The sequence below is a fragment of the Hyperoodon ampullatus genome (assembly GCF_949752795.1).
Source record: "Hyperoodon ampullatus genome assembly, chromosome: 10".
Classification (NCBI taxonomy): domain Eukaryota; kingdom Metazoa; phylum Chordata; class Mammalia; order Artiodactyla; family Ziphiidae; genus Hyperoodon; species Hyperoodon ampullatus.
Window position 1 is genome coordinate 7360960 of NC_136923.1, and position 20637 is coordinate 7381596.

Sequence of the window (20637 nt, forward strand, 5' to 3'; positions counted from 1 at the left end):
AACGAGAACTCCCTCCCTTTTCCCCTGCAGTCGTACATTGAGCCTACTGTGCACTCAGCAGCACTCCAGGCCCTGGGGCGAGCACAGTGAATAAAGCTGACAACGAATTCCTGCCCCCATGAAACTTACCTTCTAGTAAGTTGATTTTCTGAGAAGTCGAACATGGAAGCCTGTTCTCGTTAGAGATGAGAAAGAATCAGTCTGGTGATACCTACTTTAGATACCTGCTGTATGCCAGGCATTGGACTGGAGGCTGGGGACACAGCAGTGTACAAGGCAGATGAGGCCCCAGCCTTGAGGAGCTTGTAGTGTAGTGTGGAGAGACAGACAATGTAAAAATTCCAGAGGGTAATAGGTATATGATGGAAAAAAAAAGTAGGGCAATGGAGTGCAGGTGGTGGGGGAGGTTGGGGAGGCCACGTGTGAGCTGAGGTGTGAATGATGGAAAGGAGCTGGTCTTGCAACTTTCCAGGGAAAGAGTATAGCAGGGAGCAGGAGTAGCAAGTGCAAAGGCCCTGAGGCAGGACCATGAGCAAGAGGGAGACCTTGTGCACCATGGTCAGGAGTTTATAAATTTTCTGAGTACGATGAGGATTCTCTGGAATCAGCAGTAAGCTGATCATGTTTACATTTTTAAGATCTCAGTCTGGCTGCTGCAGGGGGCAAGAGAGGAGGGGAGACCCTGCAGAGGTGAGGCACCAGACAGGTGAAATACCCCCCCTCCAAGCAGGGACACCAAAAAGGCTTTATTGTCCAGCAGTGCTCAGCAAACATCCTCTGAGCAGTTGCTCTGGGCCAAGCCCTGGGCCCTCCCTTCCATGATGATACAGACTCATCCCCTGGCCTTGGAAGCCCCAAGCTTGGGTAAGCTGGGGGAATCAAACCAGCAAACAGCTAATTCCACAGTAGAGGAGTGAGGAAGGTGTGAGAAAACCAACAGAACAGAACTATCCAGAGAGGTGGAATTGAGCTGGGTTTTAAGGGGTGAGTAGGAGTCCACCAAGCAGAGTTGTGGAGAAAGGGCCCTCCTAGCAGAGGCACAGCGGGATTTCCTAGAAATCCAGAGGAGGAGCAGTATGTCTGCAGGGTACGATGGTAAAAAGGAGGGAGAATTAGGTCTGGGGCATTTATTATCAAAAACTATCCAACCAACATTTATTAAGCACCTACTATGTGCCAGTGGTTAATGAGACAAACAAGGTCCCTGCCCTCCTGGAGCTTAGAATCTAGTAAACGAGACAGACAAGGAAGGAACAAACAAGCAGATATGTAACATAATTTCAGTTAGTGATAAGTCAGGTGGAGACATTACACCATTATAGTGAGATAGAGACCCTGAGGAAGGGGATGGGAATCTTAGTTGATCAGGGAAAAACCTGTCTGAAGAGGTTGCATTTGAGCTAAAACCAGAACAATGAGAAGAAAGAGCCTTCTAGGCAGAAGGATAGCGAGTGCAAAGGCCCTGGGGGGTCTGACCAAGTGATCCTGGAAAGCCTCAAATGCCCTCTTGGAACTTAGAGCCACATGAGAGCTCAGTAAATGGTCATCGCCCTGTGGCCCTGGTTCTGACCTCTGGGCTGAAGTGGTTGTCAGAGAGGCTAGCATCCTTGGGAGAAGTGGCCGGTGGGTCATGAGGATCAGTGGAAGTCAAGGGGAGGTGCTAGGCCTGAGTGGATGAGTGATGAAGCTTCCAGACAGAGGAAGGAGAGGAGGGATGGCTCCCTGGCAGGAGGCTCGGGAGAGAAAATGTTCAGGATCACTGACCTGAAACACGAGCAACCAGCCACAGAGGTGGGCACAGGTGCAAAGACGCTGGAAAAGAGCAACAGGGCAGAGATGGTTGGGAAGTCGGCTGGCCAGCTGAAGTGGAATCAACCAGTCTAGTCTCGATCTATCCATCTGGCTGGAAGCCCAGGCAAATGGAGTAGACCCTGGGCCTCTGGATGTCAGGAGACAGGAGACAGGGTCTCCCGTGGTGTCTTTGTGGGCAAGATGGAGAAGGCTCTGCTGAGGCCAGGGGATTTCGGTCAGTTTGTGCTGACTCTTGAACTGCTGGCAATCTGGTGAAAGGTTTCTAGCAGCCTTCCCTGGAGCTCTGTCCTCTTGCAGTATGGAACGTATGCCCATCAAGTTCACAGAGACCACAAGTCCAGGAAGGCTGACAAAGAGAAAGCAAGAGTCAGTACCCACAGAGATGGCCAGAGTGCAGGGTGAACTAGACTCAAGAAAATGAAACTTGACTGTGAGCTGCAGTACTGACATTCAGAAACCCAGCTGCGTGGCAGAGAGGGAGGGCAGTGGCTTAGCCCAGGCTCCTGGGGAAAAGACAGTGAGAAAGGGGCATGGTCAGCCCAATGGAAAGCACTCTAATTGGAAAGAGAAGAATTCTGTAACAGTCAGGACCATTCTAGGAACAAAAGAGGCTGCCTGTATGGTAGTGAGTTCCCCGTCACTGATTGTGTGTGAGCAGGGCCTGGACAGGCTATGGGTGGGTCTGTTGTAGAGGAGGCCAAAACCCTGAATGGGCGCTGCTTTCAGTGCTTCTCCCTGCGGTGAGTCACAGATTCGGTACACCTGTCCTCACCTGCACCTCTGCTATAGACCCGCCTTGTTTCCTTCCTTCTGCCCTGCCTCTGCTGAGGCCGCTCCCTCCTCCCACACGGCTCTCTCCCTTCCCCATTTGCACATTTAACTCCTGCCCATCTGCTCTGTCCCCCCTCCTCCACGAAGTCTTCCCTGACCACCCCTGCCCTGTGCCACCTGGGACCCATGCATTAGCCTGTGACGTCACACTGCGCTCGGCCCATTCGGGCACAGCCTCATCATGCTGATTGAGTTTTGTGCTGCGCAAAGCATCTCAAATAAAATAAAAAGCAAAACCATCCACAGTCCCACCACCCAAACAAATCTAACAGGTCTCACTTTTATGGGCCCCTTCCATCCTTGGCTGGTCCAAGAAGGTGGGAGCCTGAGCCTGAGGCTGTCGGGAGGTCAGCCCAGCTCCACCCCAGACCCTGCACACCTTAGGGCTCAGGCACTGTCTGCCAGAGTGAGGAGGGAGGCTGCGCTGCGTTGTAGAAAGAGCAGAGTTGGGCAGGCTGAGCCAGATCTGGGCTCTAAAATGAACTTGCTGTGTGGCCTTGGGCATGTCACTTCACTTCTCTGAGCCTCAGTTTACCTGTGAGGACAACAGTGACGTCCTGGTGTGTGATGTAGGTGAGGCCCCTACCTAGCACAGTCCTGCCGGAGGGGTGCTCACAGTAGGCTGGTTCCCTTCCCTGTTCCTCGGACGGAGCCTGGACTTGGGAGTGAAATAGCCTGGGTTCACATCCCGACTCTGCCCTTCATTGGCTGGGAGACCTTGGACAATCTTCTTACCCTTTCTGAGCCTCCATTTTCTCACTTGTGAAATGGGAGAGTAACCCCAGCTTATATGTCCATTTCCCCTCCCTTCCTTCTTCCTGAATGTGTCCCCTTTCCCCCTCTCTGGGCTGGCCCTGTCTCTCCCCCATCTAGCTCCTCCCCACCTTCAGCCTGCCCGAGCCTGCCTCCTCCGGGGGGTTCCCCTGGATTGCTGTCTTCCCCAGTGCTCTGAACCCTGCATAACTGCCATTTGGACTCTCACATGACCGGACATCTCGGACCCTTCACCTGTGCTGGTGGCTTTGCTGGGCCTTCTGGTCAGATGACCCTCAGAAAACACAGAGGGACCATGCTGGGGGCACCTGCAGGGTCCTCATGGTAGTTCAGACACCCCCACATGGCATCTGGAACACTGGCTCAGCCTAGAGGAAGGCAAAGAACGCTCAGTTCTGGATCAGGTGGCCTGCCATGCCTGACCTTTGACCCTGGAAAGATCCCTTCCTCTCTAAGCCTCCATGTCTGTGTCTGTGCAGTGAGCCAGTGAGGAGCCCTTCCCCCCTGCCTACTCCACAGGGCTGTTGTAGGGACCACATGCCTGGACAGATGTGACTGTCCTCTGTGAATGGTGCACGTGTGAGATGCTGTGTGGTGTAGAATGAACACAGCCTTTGGAGGCAGAACCTCCAGGTTCCAGCCCTGCATCGGCTCCCGCTATGACCTCTGCCCATCAGGATCTCAGTCTCCCCATCTGACAAATGGGGGCAGACCAGCCTTCAGAAAGATTCAGATGTCTCCAAAGCTGAGGGCACAAAGGAAATCCTAAAGGCCTGGAGCTTGTCGCCCAGGACAGACAGGCAGACACAGGCCCATGTCTGCAGTGGCTTCAGCCCAGGCAGAGTAGAAACGTGCAGAAATCGCAGGTCCCCACGTCCACAGGGTGAGGTAGGGGGAGTGTGGACGCCAAACCAAGCACTCACTTGCTTCCCCTGCTGCCCGTGGACGTGCCCCCCGTGTGGCTGCGAAGTCCGCTCTCTGCAAGGGGAGCAAGAGATTCAGACTTTTCAGGTCAATCTCCCGATGTTTAAGACGTTGGGAAGAAATTCCAATTTTTCAAAAGCCTGTGTGGGTCTGACAACCTATGGGTGGGCCCTGGAATACAAACTCTGACCTCGGCCTATTTTTTTTCTTAGTTTTGTATTTTAATATAATTTCAAACTTTCAGAAAAGTTGCAGGACTAGTAAAATGAACGCCTGCATGGCCTCCCCTCTGGTTCACCTGCTATTGCCATTGTGCCTCCCTTGCTCTCAAGAGCCTCCCTCTCTCCTTCGTCAGGGCCTCTTCCTACTTCAGGTGTGTCTCCCAAGAAAAGGGGTCCTTGTGCATAACCACAGCACAGCAGTCAATTCAGGAAGCATTGATGCAGTACTGATACCCGACATACCATCCATATGCACGTGTGCCAACTGTCCCCACAGCGTCCCCCAGGCTGGGAGCCAGCGCAGGATGCTGCGTGGCATTTAGATGTCCTGCCTCTTCTGCCTCCTTTGACACAGAGCAGGTCCTCAGCATTCTTTTGCCTTTCCTGGAAGGCCAGTGGTTTTTAACCTGCCTGGGTCATGAACCCCCATGAGAGTCCCATGAAAGCAGTAATCCCTCTTATGAGAAGTAAATGTCCAGACTTGTCACCTTACAGCCTGTCAGTGGACTCACAGATCCCTAGAGAACCATGGGATTTGCAGTCTTGATTTGCAGCTGGGGAAACTGAGGCCCCAAGCAGGCGTGTAAAGCCCCACCGAGGCCAGGGCCAGAGGGAGACTCCAGCCCGGCAGCCTCCTAGCGCCCACGCGCGAGCTCACCTCCGAGGACCCCGTGACTTCATTACCCAGCGGCGTGGCCTGTTTGAAGCACCTGATAGTGAATTCCACGGGGAAACCGACAACCAGGCACCATCGATGTAGCCATGGAAGGGACAGGGGCCAGCGGGCCAGGGTGGGGACTGTCCTCAAAAGCAGCAGGCCCTGGCTCCAGCAGTCCCATTGGCTCGGTCCCCTGCAGGACCCCACCCTCCTCCATCACCCCTGGAACCAGAGCATGAACAGCATGAGGTTACCCAGGACATCGACAAACTCTCTCGGGCCTGCCGCCCACCCTGCCTGCCGAGCGGAAGGCCAGGCACGGGGAGCCGGACCTACCACCACTGCCGCTGCCACCAGGGAGCCTAGGACAGCACCGTGACCGCAGGAAGGCCCAGTGTGCCGCTCGGCCCGCGCTCTCTCCATTACACTACCCTGCCTCTTCTCCATGAGAGGCAGCGGGGTGTAGTGGATAGAGCACGGGTTCAAGTCCCGGCTCCACCGCTCACGGTTGTGTGACCCTGGGCCATCGCTTAACCTCTCTGAGCCAGAGAGGCCACAGGTGGGCGGAGGGGCTTGGGGTTGTGCCTGCGCTGAAACCTACCTCACAGGGCTGTTGTGAGGGGCACGGGCTTGTGGGCCATGGAACGCTTTGCCGACTGTCTAACGCTCTGCGAGCATGCGTTATTACCGTTATGAACTGCGTTGATAACAATAATGATGACAGAAGCGCGTCTGGCCTGGGAATCGCTTTGGCTTTGCTTGGTGCTTGTGCTAGAGGCAGGTAATAATCCCCAGAGAAGGCCTCCGTCCCTTCTGCCCTTCTCCACCCCCAGGAAAAGACCCGTTGGAAGGTCTGACCTCCCGCCTCTCCCTGTCCAAAGAGAGGCTTAGGAAGTCAAAACCAGGAGAGTGGGGAGCTCTGGGTTTAAGCCCCTACCTGTGCCTCACGTGCTGTGCAGCCTCACTGAGCCATTTGCCCTCTCTGGGCTAAGAAGCTTCATTTTGTAAAGTTAGGCTCCTCTAGCTCTGCCAACTGGGGCTCAGTGCACCCCACTTGCCGTCACATGAGGCTTTGGCCCCGAGATGCCATCTGGACTAGGCCTGCAGCAAGTCTGAGGCAGAGATGGGCTTTGAGCCTGCAGTTGGGAAAGTTCTGGCCCACACTCAGCTGCCAGGTCAGAGGCCGCAGAAGTCATCTCCAGGGACAGGAGATGAAGGTTCAGGTGGGGCAGGACAGGCCGTCCTGTTGGTGAGAGCCCGCAGTGTTCCCGGGGCCCGAGCTCCTTTCTGGCGCACAGATGGATGGACGGACGGATAGGCGGGAGCTAGATGCTGACAGAGCTCCCTCACCGCTTGCCTGCCTCCCTCTCGCTCCTCGGGGCTGTGTCCCCAAACAGCTCTGCCTCTGACTTTGTGCACAAGCCTTCCCAGCAAGGGAGAGAGCACAGGAGCCGGGAGCCACCTGGCTGCCCCAGCAATGCCCTGTGAAATGCGGGTGATGATAATGACCTCACCCGGGGACCATGGCCACCGAGTGGGAAAAGGGGCTCAGATAGCGCGGGGTACATGGGGAACCTCCATAAATATTAGTTCTCTTCTTCCCTCCCCCCAGAATACTTCTGGCAGCTCCCTACTGAACTCCGAGGAGACACCCAACCCTGCAGCTCTCCACTCAGGCCACCCTCCCTTCACGAGCCCTCAGCTTCAGCCAGCTGATGCGCAGCTCTCACACTGCCCCATCTCCCCCCTTTGCCTGGGCTGTGTCCCCCGCCGGCCGAGGGACCCTCGGGTCTCTGTTGTCCTGTGTTGTTGCTGATGTGTGTGCCTGTCTGCTCCCCTCAACCCCAACTAGACTGTGAGCCCCTGGAGGGCAGGGACCACCAGAGGCCCCTTGGGCCCCAGAGCCCAGCACAGAGCTGGACGCCACCACACTTGTCCATCCCATGAACAAGCGTGGCCCTGGAAGGGAGTGACACATGGCCAGTTTGTCTGCTCAGGCCTCTGCTGGCCCATCAGAACTCCCCGAGATGCTGCCTTTTAATGGAGGCTGCCCTACCCCACCCAGGAGTGGCCCTCATCTCCTTGGGACCTAAGGTGCCCAGACTTCACCGTTGAGAGGTGGTGACCTAAGCCAGACCTCCCCATTTTACAGAGGACAAAACTGAGGTCCACAGAGGAGACGGCTGGCCTCAGGTCACACAGCACATCAGCAGCAGACACCAGACTTGTTCCCAGTCCCCTCCTCCTCAGCCTAGGGTCCTCTCTATCAACCACCCTCCATGCTGTGTATTCTGAGGGGCTCCATGGGAGCATAAGGAGGTGAAGGCTACAGCATGGTACCCAAGGGACCATGGACTTGGGAGCCTGGTGCAGGGCCCAGCCAGCGCCCCCCTCCCCAAAAGGTTCTCTCCTCTGTCCGCACCCAAAGACCCATGGCTTACGTGCCTCTGGTTCCACTGCTGGAGCTGCAGCCCTTGGGGTTAAACATTGTCCCCTGCAGGGGATCCCGGGGCTGGGGAGTGGCAGCCTGGGGGTGACCTGGTCCGCTCTGTTCTTCCTCCTGCAGGAGGGCAGCCAGGCTGTGAGGTCCTGGTCGGGGAGAGGCGCAGCCCAGGGAGGACGGCTGGGCTGGATGAATTTGACCCTTTGTGAAACCATAAAGATGGCTTATTGAGGGTGTGTGGATTCTCCATTATAAATGTAATACATGTCCACCATGGGAAATACAAAAAAGGAGGCAGCAGGGAGGACAGTGCTGGATTCCAGCTACAAGCCTCCGCTGTGGCAAGAGGAGAGGACTCGCCCTCAAACCTGCCCTCCAGGGGCTCACAGGCTAGTGGGGACACCGGGCTGGGAGGCACCCCCAGGGGAAACCCCGGGGGGCAGTCCAGAGGAGAGAGGTGATGTCCTTTTGTTGGGGTCAGGGAAGTCACCTAAGAGGAGAGGCATTTGTCCTGAGCCTTGAGGAGGAGATTTTGGAGAAGAGGTGGGGGAAGGGCATTCAGGTGGTGATAACTATGTGAGCAGAGGCGGGAATGGGGCTGGGGAGCGGGGCTGGACAGGAGGGCCCAGTGAGCTGTGCTGCTCCCAGGGCAGAGGGCGCAGTGTGGGAATCAGTGGTCAAGGGCCGGAAGAAGGTTGAGGTCTGATCCAGGGGGTGCTGACCAAGGTGTTTGGACTTTGGGGAGCTATAGAGGGTGTCTGAGCTGGGGGGCAATGGTCAGAGCGAAGGCTGGGCATGCTGCTGGGGCACAGAGGGAGGGAGGACCAGAGGGGGAGTTTGGTGCCCCCAACGTCTCTGAACCATCTGATGCTGGGGCCTGGAGGACTCCCCAGGGCTCATCGACGCTGGGTGGGGGCCATGCTGTGCCTTCAACCCATGTCCCCGCGTCCCCATGTTGCAGCCAGAGGCCACCTCCCTGGCTTCCTCCTCCTTCCTCCCTCCTCCTTGGCCTCCCAGTGCAGGGCCCCCAGCTCCCTGCTGAGATGGGAGTGATTAGATTAGAAGGTGATTTGGGGTCTGATTATCTTGGGTGGAAACTGGCCCCCTGTGTCTTTTTCCATCCCGCCCAGGACTGGGGAGGTGGGGAACAGCTTCTCCATCGCCACCCAGGCAGAGCCAACTTTTTCACAAACATGTTTGAGATCACAGCGTGAAGCCTTTTTTCCTGGGGAAGAGCAATATGTGACAAACCGGACCAGGGCTTGGTCCCTCACCAGCTGGTGACCTGGGCAAGCTGCTTCTCCCTCAGTTTCCTCTTCTGTGGACCGAGGGCCAGTATGAGGACTAATGAGATGAGTGCGTGTGAAGGATTAGGGCTAGGATTAGGGCACGATGCCTGGAGCGGAGTAGGTGTCCCACAGAAGGTAGCACTGGTTACTGTCCCTGCCATCTACGCCCTGTGAATGCACTGAAGTGTGTTCAACCCTCACCTTTAAAGATCTACAGTGACCTCACCCTCACCCACGTGTGACCTCTCTGGGCCTCAGTTTCCCCCTCTGTCTAATACTGCTGGTATTTAACAGTCCATCCTGCCAGCTCCCACACAAGCTGAGACCGTGCATGAGAAAGCATTTTGTCAGCAAGTTATTGTAGTTCCCAAAGTCCCATAGTTGGGCCCAGGTTCTCCCCGTTTGTGCCCCTTGTGGGGTAAGTGTGCTTCAGGGTCTGTCTGTGATGGGAAGACACCAGGCCTGGGCTGATCGGCCTGAAGTCAGTGTCCGAGCTCATTTCTGTGGTCCCCACTGTTCCCTGCTTGGGGACAGAAGAGGCTGGGAATGGGTAAAGAGCCAGCTGAGGAGCTCACCACCTGAGAACCCAAGTTCTGGTACAGCTTGCTGGGCTCCATGCTGCCTCTGGGAGCCTTCATGACTTGGTTTACCCATCATGGATGGACAGACCAACCTTTACCACCTCAAAGGAACTTACTGGAGGGTATCTGTCTGTCTGTAAAGCACTTTAAGATCCTGAGATCCTGGAGGCCAAGAGGCTGGAACACCACACATGCACACGCACACAGGCACGTGTGCAAACACACACATGCACACACACAGTCTCAAGACGTCTCTCAGATCCCAGAAGGAAAAGGAAGTGGTGGGTGAAACCTCTTGAAAAGTGAAAATAGATTCCTTGCTTTAATGAAAGTGCTTCTTGCCCTGACTCAGAACCTCTTGATTCTTATTTTAGATACAATTCTAATGAGTTTGTCCACCTAGACTTCAAGTCTGAAGCAAATTGGGAGGCCAGGAGAAGGCCATTAGTGACAAGTGAGCCTGAAAACAGGAGGAAATGACCATCCATCTTGAGGGGAAAGAAGGAAAATCTCTCAACAGCAGAAGGAGTTCAAGAAGCAAGTCACCAGGGCCGTGTAGTGGCTGGGGTCAGTGGCCGTGGCCGTCTGTCTGGTAGACCAGGTATAGCTCTTCCTGTGCGGCCTGGGGATGGCTGGAGACCCCGCACCAGGCAGGATTGGATTGTTAGTTCTCTGCTGAAGGAGAAACTGTACGCTGCATTGTAGAGAGCTTTCTAGCCAGAGTGGTAAAAATGAAAATCAGAAAAAATGAACACCTGACAGGCCCAACTTCATTTATCTAGATTCTTTACTAAGCAGAGTGCCCTCTTGTCAAATAAAAGCTGACACAGAAACCCCAAAGATGAATAAAACTGGGGCCACTCTGACCAAAGGCCTCCCTTGCCCCCTATGGCAAGAATTCCAGGACACTTTGGAACCCAGTTTTAAAAATCTACAATTCTAGGAAAGGAGTTCTTAACTTTTCTTGCACCACAGACCCCTGGGGAGGTCTGAGGTCATCATGGGCCACCCCTATTCAGAGTAAAGCTTTGAAATACATAAAATACACTGGATCACAAAGGAAGCCAATTATATTGAAATAGTTAAAGTAATTTAAAAAGAATTAATGTGTGGTGTAGTAACATATGTGCTTCTTTATTAGCACACTGAATAACAAGATCCAGCAGTCAGTGTAATAATTGCCTTAGGTGTAAAATAAGGATACGCCTAAAAAGTATCTGCAACAGCTATAAAGTAATATAAAAAAACCCCCATGATTTCTGTAACATATGTAATGGTGTTGTGGCCACCACTGACACTCCTGGGGTTTATTGCCTATGTTCTTAATAGGGGGAAATGCTAAATTTCAGTTTGATGTTTATGAAAATAAAGAGGTCATTGTTTTCTCATCCAACTTCATAGAGCCCTGAATTCTTTCCCCAGATCTTTGGGAAGTTGGTGGACCCCATTTTAAGCAGTCCCGTCCAGGGCTTAGTTGGCATTTTTTTTTTTTGCTGGTTGCATGCAGAACGAGGTCTGGTTCTCGATATATCATTAAGGAAAAGAGAGCATGGTCCCTGCTTGGCCCGTAAGACTGGGAGAGGAGGAGGGGGGAAGGGGAGAGAGAGGAGAGAGGAAGGGGAGAGAGAGGAGAGAGGAAGGGGAGAGAGAGGAGAGAGGAAGGGGAGAGAGAGGAGAGAGGAAGGGATTCTCTAGGAGCAGGTGGGAGGTGGTAGGCCTGAGCTTTCTGGGGGCCTAAGAATTGAGGTATAGCAGTATTTGAGCTCCAGGCCCATCACAGCACTATCCCAAGGTGAAATCATCTTTAAAGGACCCACCTTGAGTACACACCTTGAACCTCAACTGCAGGTGGTGCCCTAAGACCTCAGCAGGCAAATTGCCTGGAGTCAACTGAGACCCAGTGCCTTCTGCTCCTTGGGGGAGGGGGCTTGGGCCGTGCAATGGTAACTTGGCTTTTGTCCCCTTCCCCAGGGACTCATGTGATGGAGGGCTCTGGACGGATGGTGGTGACCGCCGTGGGTGTGAACTCTCAGACCGGCATTATCTTTACCCTGCTGGGGGCCGGCGGTGAGGAGGAAGAGAAGAAGGACAAGAAAGGTAAGCCCAACCCCCTTGTGGAGCAGAAAAGGAGCTCTTAAGGCCACATTTTTGTTGTTGTTGACTCATTCACTAGACAAAATAGTTATTGAGTGCCTTTTATGTCCATACCCTGTGCCAACAGCTGCCTCCTGTCACCCAAGGCCCTTCTTGGGCCAGGAGGCTCTGTCTGTTCCATCTCCAGGGTCTCGTTCCAGTCTCTGTCTTGTCCAGTCATGTCATGGGGGGCCCCCCTTCCCCCTGGGCCAGGCCAAGGGTGCTGAGCCTTTTCTTGAGTCTCCAGCCTCGAGTGTGACCTGTTCCCATCATCACCCCTGATACTGAGTAGAAATCCCCACCTGGGCCAATTCCTCCGCTATTCTCAACTCCACTGAGCAGAGCTGCACACTCACCCAGTATAGACTCTCCCCAGAGGTGGGTCTTCTGGGGAAGGTGGCCTAATGTGTGCCTCCAAATCAACTTCTGTGAGCCTCTCCCCGTTGTCCCCAGAGCTGCCATCTCAGCTGGCTTCTGTCTCCTCCTCCCCCTGCAAACAAGATTCCTCACTCCATGGGCACCCCTTGGTGCAGCAGGTTGTCGGCCTGGGCTACAGCTGCCTCTCAGAGCAGAGGAGGGATGGTTGGAAAACATGAGCCCCAATCCCATCAGACCAGGCCCAAATCCAAGGCCCAGCCTCTGGCCCAGAACAGCTGACTACTTACCCGACACTCACACTCGGTCTCGGGGACACCCCCCACTCTCACATCTGCAGTCTTTTGTCTCCTTCCCCAAGTTCCAGAGGAGGGGCCCAATACCCAGACCTTCTGGAGTCCAGGGGAAGGAGATGAGATAATAGATGACCCCTCCTTCAGTTTTAGGGGCAGCCAGCCTCCCTCCAGCTCTCAGAGGTCAGCCAGGCACCAAGTCTGGGTCACGATCAAAGGATACTTGTTCCCACGGGCAAAACCCATTTCCTGGTGGGGTACCCCTAAGATTATGATGGCCCAACCAGCAGGAGCAATGGAAATAAGCTGTGATCTGGGAGAGCTGAGGTTGAAACTGAGGACCAAGTCTTGGCCAAGAGGCCCAGAGCATGTCAGGACAGCGTCCACACAAAGACGTAGCAGCTATGGCCAGCTGTGGCCCCAGGTGCGGGCAGTTGGGCAGGTTGCAGCAGCTTTGCCCACTTCCTTGGCCTCACGGGGGCCTGGGTGAGGGGCACAAGTACCCAGAAGCTCCCATGGGCCAGACTGGTGTTTCTTAAAATGCCAGTAAAAAAACAGGCCTCTTCTGCCCCAAAGCACAGGTCAGAGTCCCTTGCTGAACATTTACCTCCACTCCAACGGGATGGGGACATCAGTGTAGAAGGAAGAGGTGGGATGTGCAGGGGACGTGACAGAGGAATCTGGGAGGGCAGCCCAGCCCCTCAGGCCCCCACGAGCAGCACAGCCAGGCTGGACCCCCTCGGCACTTCCATTCCATCACCTCCACCAGGGACATTGCTTAGAGCCTCCCGTTTCAGGATGACCCCAGGCGTACCGGTGTGTGTGTGCGCGTGTGCGTGTGTGTGTGCGCGTGCACACACAAAAGGCTGTATGTGCTTCTCCTTCATTAACATGTCTCAAAAATCATCACACAGGTGTGAAGAAGGGGGATGGCCTTCAGCTACCAGGTACAGTAAGACACCCCTCAGGGTAGATGGGGTTTTAGAAATAGCAGCAGCCATTGACCCCGAGCCCTGGCTCTAGATCCCCAGCACACAGCTAAAGGGGGTACCTGACTGCTGGGGGCTCTGCCCCACCAGACCTCCACTGTGCCCCCATGCACTGCCAGCCCCACGGGACCGGCCAGCACCCCGGTCTGCCTACCTGCCCTTCCAGGGCTTTCAGTGCAGATGGCACCACCACCACCTCCTCACGCCCTCAGCCCGCTCAGCACCCCGTGACCCCACAGAGCCCGTCCCACCTCCCCCTCACCTCACAGCACAGCCACCTTACCTGGCATCTCTTCCCTCTCCTTCCCGCAGAACCCGTTTCCCCACCCCAAGAAAAAGCAGCAAGAGTGAATTGGAGCACATCCTATCATTTTTGATTCCTAAATTAAGGAAAACTCGCTAGTACCTTCTCTGTCTCATGCACAAAATACCACATGCTTGATGTCACCTTTTAAATGGTGGGGCATCTCCTATAGGGGTCACCAAGGCAATCTTTTGAGTGACAGTTAGGGAAGGAGGAGTTGGCCATGGGCAGTAGCCTGAGTCAAGGGCATGAATCCTAAGTCACTGCTATGGACGGACGTTCTTCCGGGACACAGCAATGGTCATAGCAAGCACCCCTTCAGAATGGCCAGTGCCCGCACTGCACTGCTCGCTGAATATTTTGAATCGACTCCTGGCCATGAGCGCCTCTGGCCCTGATGGTCAGCCAGACCCTCTCATAGAACCCTCTCTGAAAGGCACCCGCCTGATTGCTTGGGCCAGCGGGGTGCCTCAGTCCAGACCTCACCACCAACAGTGCCACCCCGCGTAACCACATTGATCATCCTCCATATTTTATTTCAAAGACCCTCCACGTCTGAGTTTTTTCCCCCTGACTTCTGTGGCATCTCTGTGGGAACATTTCACCTCCACCCCCAAATCCGAGTTTCTTGATCTCCAACGGAGATGTTTTTTTAAGCATGTAGTCATCTTATTTCCCACAAGTTGGTTCATGTCGATTGTTGTTGCTGTCCTGCGTTGTTGCTTTTCTCCATTGTGACACACTGCATTTTCCATCCCTCCCACCCCCGCAGCGGCCGATGGTGCGGCAGGTTCAAATGCTGCAGATAATGCAAATACCAGCCTAGTCAATGGTACGTCTCCCACTCCCAGGGCGAGCTCTCGGTCTCGGTTGGATGGGCGTCTCCCGCACCCTCAACTCTGGGCTTGCCTCTCCCTGGTCTGGACGGCACAGACTTGGATGCGCATGGGCAGCAAGGGGACGGTCGTCCTCTCACACGGGGCAGGTGCTTAAGAGAGAAGCCACCACCGGGGATCCAGCTCTGCCCCCACTCATGGCTGCCACGATGGCACTGGCTCCTGTGGCCCTTGACCCCCGGTGAAGCCCGGAAGAGGGACGTGACCTTGGCTTCAGATCTGGCCCCCAAGAAGCAGTGTCCCACCCGGCGTGGCCCTCTCCTAAGCCCGTTCCTGGCCCCGGCTTTGGGAAGAAGGCCCGGGGTCAGGACCTAGGCTGAAGCTGGCGTCTGGGTCCCCACTGGAGGCTCCGGTCCTCGACTCGACAGTTCCCTCGAGGCAGGGGGACCCAGGCCAGAGCTCAGCTCCTGGGCCCCACCCCGTAGCATGGCTGAGCCACTAGTAGACATTCTTTCTCTTCTCTCTCACGGAGTGAACGGGCCGGGGGTTCGCTTGGGCTCGGGCCTAGTTCTGCCCCTGGGATGTGGACTGGTGTTTCTTGCTGTTGCCTGTGCTGGAGCGTTTGTTCTGAGTCTCTGCATTCTTACTGGCCTCCTCGGGGATGAGTGGTGGGGGCAGAGGGCTGCCACTGTACCTGGGAGCTGCATCTTAACCTCCTGACACACAGGCAGGAAGGAATTCCATTCATCTGCCTCCAAGATTTCTTATCTCTGCACCCTCCCATCTTCTCAGACACGTCCCTGTACCCAAATTAGGTGACATAAAGTCACCCAGACTGCTCCTGGGAGCTGTTAGGGCTTGGTCACGAAACCATTGCCCTGGAGAACTGAAGGGGAGGGAAAGTCTTCTTTTTTCCAGCATCACGCATCCCAGGCATCTCTGGCTGTGGGTTTCTCATCCATTAGATCATTTACTCTTCACCACTCCTGGAAAACATGGAGCTCTGGTCCCGCCTCATCCTCCCATCCCCTGCCCTAGACCTCTGGCTGAGCCACCCAGAATCAAAGTGACCAAAGATGGAAGCACACACACACACACACCCCGTAGATGTCAGGGGCTGGGCAAGACTGCTCTGTGAGCAGGGCCTCACCAAGAAGGGCTAATTCGGGTATGGGTCTATTTCAGGCACAGGAGGAGAAATCAGGACAGCCTGGGGTGTGGGAGGTGTCGTGTGTGAGGGAGGGGTGGCGAGAGATAACAGGAAGAACCAATGTAGGCAAACCCACGTGGGGGGCTGGGGGGTGGCAGGGAGGAAATAGGAAGTGGCATCCTGCTTCCCCCAGGACAACAAGCCTGCTGGGCTCGGGGAACATATAGACCACATCCAGACTGGTGGGTCCCAAAAAAGGGGCAGCCTCACTTGCAACTGTAGCAGAAAACTCCAAGTGTCCCAAGAAGAACTGCTGGAAAAGATGGGGAACTGTCATTCCTTAACCACCTCCTGTGCACCAGGCACTTTGCAAGCATCTCACTGAATCCTCACAATAACCCTATGATTCAGAGTTTTTTGTCCCCACTTTAAAGATGAGGAAACTGAGCCTCAGGGAGATCAAGACACTAGTCCAACATCACAGAGCTAGAAAGTAGCAAAGCAGGGATGTGAACCCAGGCCTACCTGGCTCTAAAGAGTGTGCCACTCTTGCTGATGTCTTGTAAACTTCACAAGGATGTTAAGAAGTCTTCCCCACCACCAACGCCCCTGCCCAAGGAAAGGATCCTGTGGTCAAAGGTGTTTAAGAACACACTGGGTAAAATTGGTTTCTTCCTTGTTGCAGAGGGACAGCCTTGACTGTGCTGTGTGTGGTGGAGAGTTACAGAGCCACGCAGGGTTTCCCAGGCTGATTTGGCTGCGGGACCTTTCCTGGCTGAATGTCATGGGATTGGTAGGCCCCCAAACTATACTTGGGAACCAATACTCTAAGCTGTTGCTACTCGAATTGTGGTCGGAGGACCAGAAGCCTGGGCATCTCCCAGGAGTTTGGTAGAAATGCAGAATCTCAGGCCCCACCCAGACCTACTGAATGAGAACCTGCGTCCTAACGTGCTTTCCAGGCTCCAGGCAGAGTGCAGTAAAGGCTGAGGGGTGCTAAGCTGAGCCTTGGTGAGTGAGATAATTAACTGTTCCTTTCCCCTCCTTCGTCTGAGCCAAATCAGGATGACCTGGATGTGGAAAGCACACTCAGGTGGCAGGATGCCCCCCTCACTGCACTCCCCCAAGCCCCTCCCAACTGAAAGGTAGGGGTGTTCCATTCATTTTGGAGGCATTATAATTGCCATTTTTATTTTATTATTTCTTTTATATCTATTGATATATCACTATAGAATACATCATGATTAATTATACATCACTCTTAACTCTGGACATTAACAAGGTACTTTGCAGTGCTTTTCATGAGCATCACCTTGGTTGAAAGTGGTTTTCACAGAGAGAGAAACGGAGGCACAGGGGAAGGAAGTGACACCTCCCAGGTCTCCTATTTAGGACCTGTCTCCCCTAAGCTGGTTTATCGGGTCTTCTCACCATGGACCTTCCACTTCGAAGCTTTCTGCACCCCTGACCCTCACAGTGCATGGAGAGGACACACCCATTTGGCAAAGCTGCATCTAGCATCTGATGCAGAGGGGCCTCCAGGTCTCCACCCCGGTTCCCCATCTTGGGTCCTGTCCTCCATCTCAGCTCCCCTGAATCACAGCCCATCTTCCACGTCCCATGGGGGACCAGAGCAACGTCCCACCACAGTTCCAGGGCCGGGCTAGTACCCATCTGGCTAAGGAGAACCCCAGATGAGTCGCTTGCTTCTGAGAAACCAGGCCATCTGCACCAAAGCACCCCCAGGATATGGCTCCCTCCCTCAAACATATGCATTGTTGATTATTTTTCTGGCCATGTGGTCACTGTGGAAATAAAAGAGGAAATTGCTAGCTTGGTTGATGGGCACGTGTGGGCTATTGCATCTGATAATATGCAATGCAGATAAAGGCCCTTTTGTGCCATCTGACACCAGACTATTGAAGAGGAGTCCTCTGGTGCCCTTTAGCCCAGTTAGTATATTTTTAAAAATAAAAATAATCATTGTAGTTAATTCCTATTGGTTCCAAAACGCCTTTTTCTGTTTTGTTTCTAATCCAGTAGAAAGAATTTTACAATAGAGCAACGGGGACCTTTCTCTTTAAACCCCAGGGAGGATCACTGACCCTTTGCTGGGAGAGGCAGTGGGAACAGCCCTGCACTGACCTTGGAGTGATGGTGTGGGGCTGGCATCCAGGAAGCCACTTCTCCCCTCCGAGTCACCTATAACGGATATGGTGGTGGGGATGACCGTGTTTATTGAACTCCTCACGCAGCTTCAGGACGGTCATCAGGATGCTCTATAAATGACAGCTGCCTCTGAACCTCCCTCGGCCCCAGTTTCCTCATCTGTAAAATAAGAGTGATGAAAACCCCTCCCGCCCCACCTTGCAGGGTATCAGGAAAACTGCCAAGATCGGAGACACTTGCAAACTGCCAAAGGCTGCTGGGCGAGTGGTTATCGCTAAGGCAACTTTTAGGAGCTCCGGGGAGGCGACGTGGCCACCCCTTGTTCCAGAGATGGAAGCGAGGGTGGGAGAGGTGGAGCCACACGGCTAGTTGGTTTCGAAACAGCAGCTTCAGGAGCCCCGTCCCACCAGTGCCACCTCAACACCTGCCCTCCCCCTGCCTCAGGGGACTGGGGGTGGCTGCATTCTCCCTGATGGGGGCAGAAATGTGCATGTACTTTGGGGGCAGCTCTCCATTTACCAGCTGAGACCTGGCAGAGACCCTGCTGAGTGTCCCTCCCTGAGCCACAGTTTTTCATCTGTCAGTGGGTGTGATCTGCAGCGTCCTGGTAGGGATGTGGTGAGGCCCAGATGAAACTGTGGTCGTCATGTACGTGCCTGGAACATGAGCTGTGAAAATCTCCTTCTCGGCTAATGGCTGGGGTGGGGGGCAACCTTCTCAGAGTCCTTCTGAGGTGGCGAGCCATTGGGCAAAGCTCAGGGTGAGCCCGTGGGACAGGAGGGTGCCCCCCGACCCCTGCAGTGCCAGCAAGTGAAGGCAGGTGTCTGGCTACCAGGCAGCAGTCACCAATACCTCCCACCCTGTGAATGCAGGCCACACGCCTTGGGCTGAGACTGGGTAGGCGGCCTCCCCGATGGCCCTGATTAGGGGGTGGGGAGCCCCAGACCCAGCACTAGGCAGCATCTGCCCCTGATAGGCAGGGCTGGGGTGGGGGGCTGGGGGCACCCAGGGGATCCCACCAGCCAGACTTCACCTGTCTGCTGTGGCCTGAGCTGGTCAACCCAGAATACAGAGCACACAGCTCAGTGGACGGGAGGGGTCAGCAGCTTCCCCTTGGGAGCCAGGGCACTGCCACCAGGCCCCTGGACACATGTGGGCACCTCAGAGCCCACCGCTGGGGAGCCCCTGCCCACCCTTTGCCTGAGTCACTCTCAGTGAGGCTGGGCGGGGGTTTCTCCATGTCGTGGCTTCACACCCCTTCACCAGGAGGAGAAAGTGGAATCATCCCTCCTGGAGCCAGAAACTAAGGAACACATTGACCAAACTCCTCCCCATTCTAGAATCAACCTCTCTCTCTCTCTCTCTCTCTCTCTCTCTCTCTCTCCCTCCCTCCCTGCCTCTCTCTCTCTCTCTCTCATCTTTCCCTTTGCCTCCTCTCAGCCCACAAAAGGCACCAACCAAATTCCACATTAATCACTGGGGACCTTAGATCTCCCACTCCTTCTGCTTCCTGCCAGCCAACTATGGTTTCTTTACCCTCAAAGGCCTCCAGTTAATCTGTAAAATGCTCAGGGCCAAAATAATCCCAGAAGCGCTCTCTCTGTGCCCCCAGAGAATCAAGAGAGAGCCTGCAGCCACCACGGCTTTGCTCTTGTCTCAGGGGCCTCCCCGGCGTCCCTGCACAGAAGGGCGGAGCCGGCTTGGCCCTCCCTCCATCTGACATGAATGTCTGTGGCCCTGTTGTGTCTTCATGGTGACCAACGTGTGTTGTCTGATTCTCTGTTGTCTGTTAAAATTCTTTGTCGTATAGGTAAAATGCAGGATGGCAATGTGGACGCCAGCCAGAGCAAAGGTAACCCTTTTGTATTAACCTGTGGTCCCTGCGGCCCCTCCCCGCCGGTTCTGAGGGCCACGGCAGAGGCAGACTTCCATGCCTATGGGCGCCTGACACCTTTCGGGGGGCGGGTAGCTGTGATCATATGGTGCCAGGTCAAATGGAGGCATCACCCATTGAGGACAGGCCACCACAAGCCAGCTTCTCCCCAGCCTTTGAGCTATGCTGCCCATTCAGCTGAAGACTTGGAGCTGGGTCTCTGAGATCTTTAGGGGCTAAGGGGTCAGGCCGCAGGCCCACCAGTCAGACCTGTGCTGAAGGGGGGAGGAGCTTGACACCTGTGGATGAGGACACTCTCTTCTACACTTTAAGCCCCCTTTGTGTCCCTTCTGTCTAGTGACTACTTAATATCCAGCAACATGGCCCAAGGACCAACTGGGCAAAGCCCAAGCCTGTGTCTTGTCTGAATGTGGAGAAGTTGAAGAGCCATTGGGGGAAGGGTCTGTGGGCTTGTTCAGGCCCAGAGGGGACCCTAGCCCACTCCTGCTGGAAATCCAGGGTGGAGCCGTGTCACTCCCTGCTGTGTCCTGAATTCCAGGTCCAAGGCAGCCAATGGCCCTGGGACCAGGGTCTCCAGCAGGAAGAGACCAACCCCCCATCACGGGGATTGTGTGCCGGCCATGCGGGGGCCCAGGCTGGGGAGTGAGGACCTCACTGTGCTCCGCTGGGCCGTTGGGTGGGTGCCAACATCCCCACCCTGCAGGCTAACCTATGTGTGTGTGTGTGTCTGTGTGTCTGTGTCTGTGTGTGTGCACACACGCTCTGCCCCCTGCAGCCAAACAGCAGGACGGGGCGGCCGCCATGGAGATGCAGCCCCTCAAGAGTGCCGAGGGCGGCGACACTGACGACAAGAAGAAGGCCAGCATGCACAAGAAGGAGAAGTCGGTCCTGCAGGGCAAGCTCACCAAGCTGGCTGTGCAGATCGGCAAGGCGGGTGAGCATGCAGCCCCGGGAGATGGCA

At 55.0% G+C, this 20637-nt stretch overlaps 1 protein-coding gene across 9 annotated transcripts in view; it reads left to right on the forward strand.

Moving 5' to 3' along the window:
• The window catches only part of ATP2B2 (ATPase plasma membrane Ca2+ transporting 2), a gene marked incomplete at both ends in the record, with an annotated part of 107570 nt that overhangs the window by 37873 nt on the left and 49060 nt on the right, over nucleotides 1-20637 (forward strand). For 3 of the 9 annotated variants that reach the window (XM_079712369.1, XM_079712368.1, XM_079712370.1), the window contains 5 exons: nucleotides 11505-11630; nucleotides 13249-13281; nucleotides 14400-14459; nucleotides 19593-19634; nucleotides 20452-20610. In XM_079712369.1, the coding sequence (XP_079568495.1) occupies nucleotides 11505-11630; nucleotides 13249-13281; nucleotides 14400-14459; nucleotides 19593-19634; nucleotides 20452-20610 (420 nt within the window). The remainder of the gene's footprint in view (nucleotides 1-11504; nucleotides 11631-13248; nucleotides 13282-14399; nucleotides 14460-19592; nucleotides 19635-20451; nucleotides 20611-20637) is intronic. The other 6 variants (XM_079712374.1, XM_079712375.1, XM_079712376.1 and 3 more) reach the window with 4 other exon arrangements.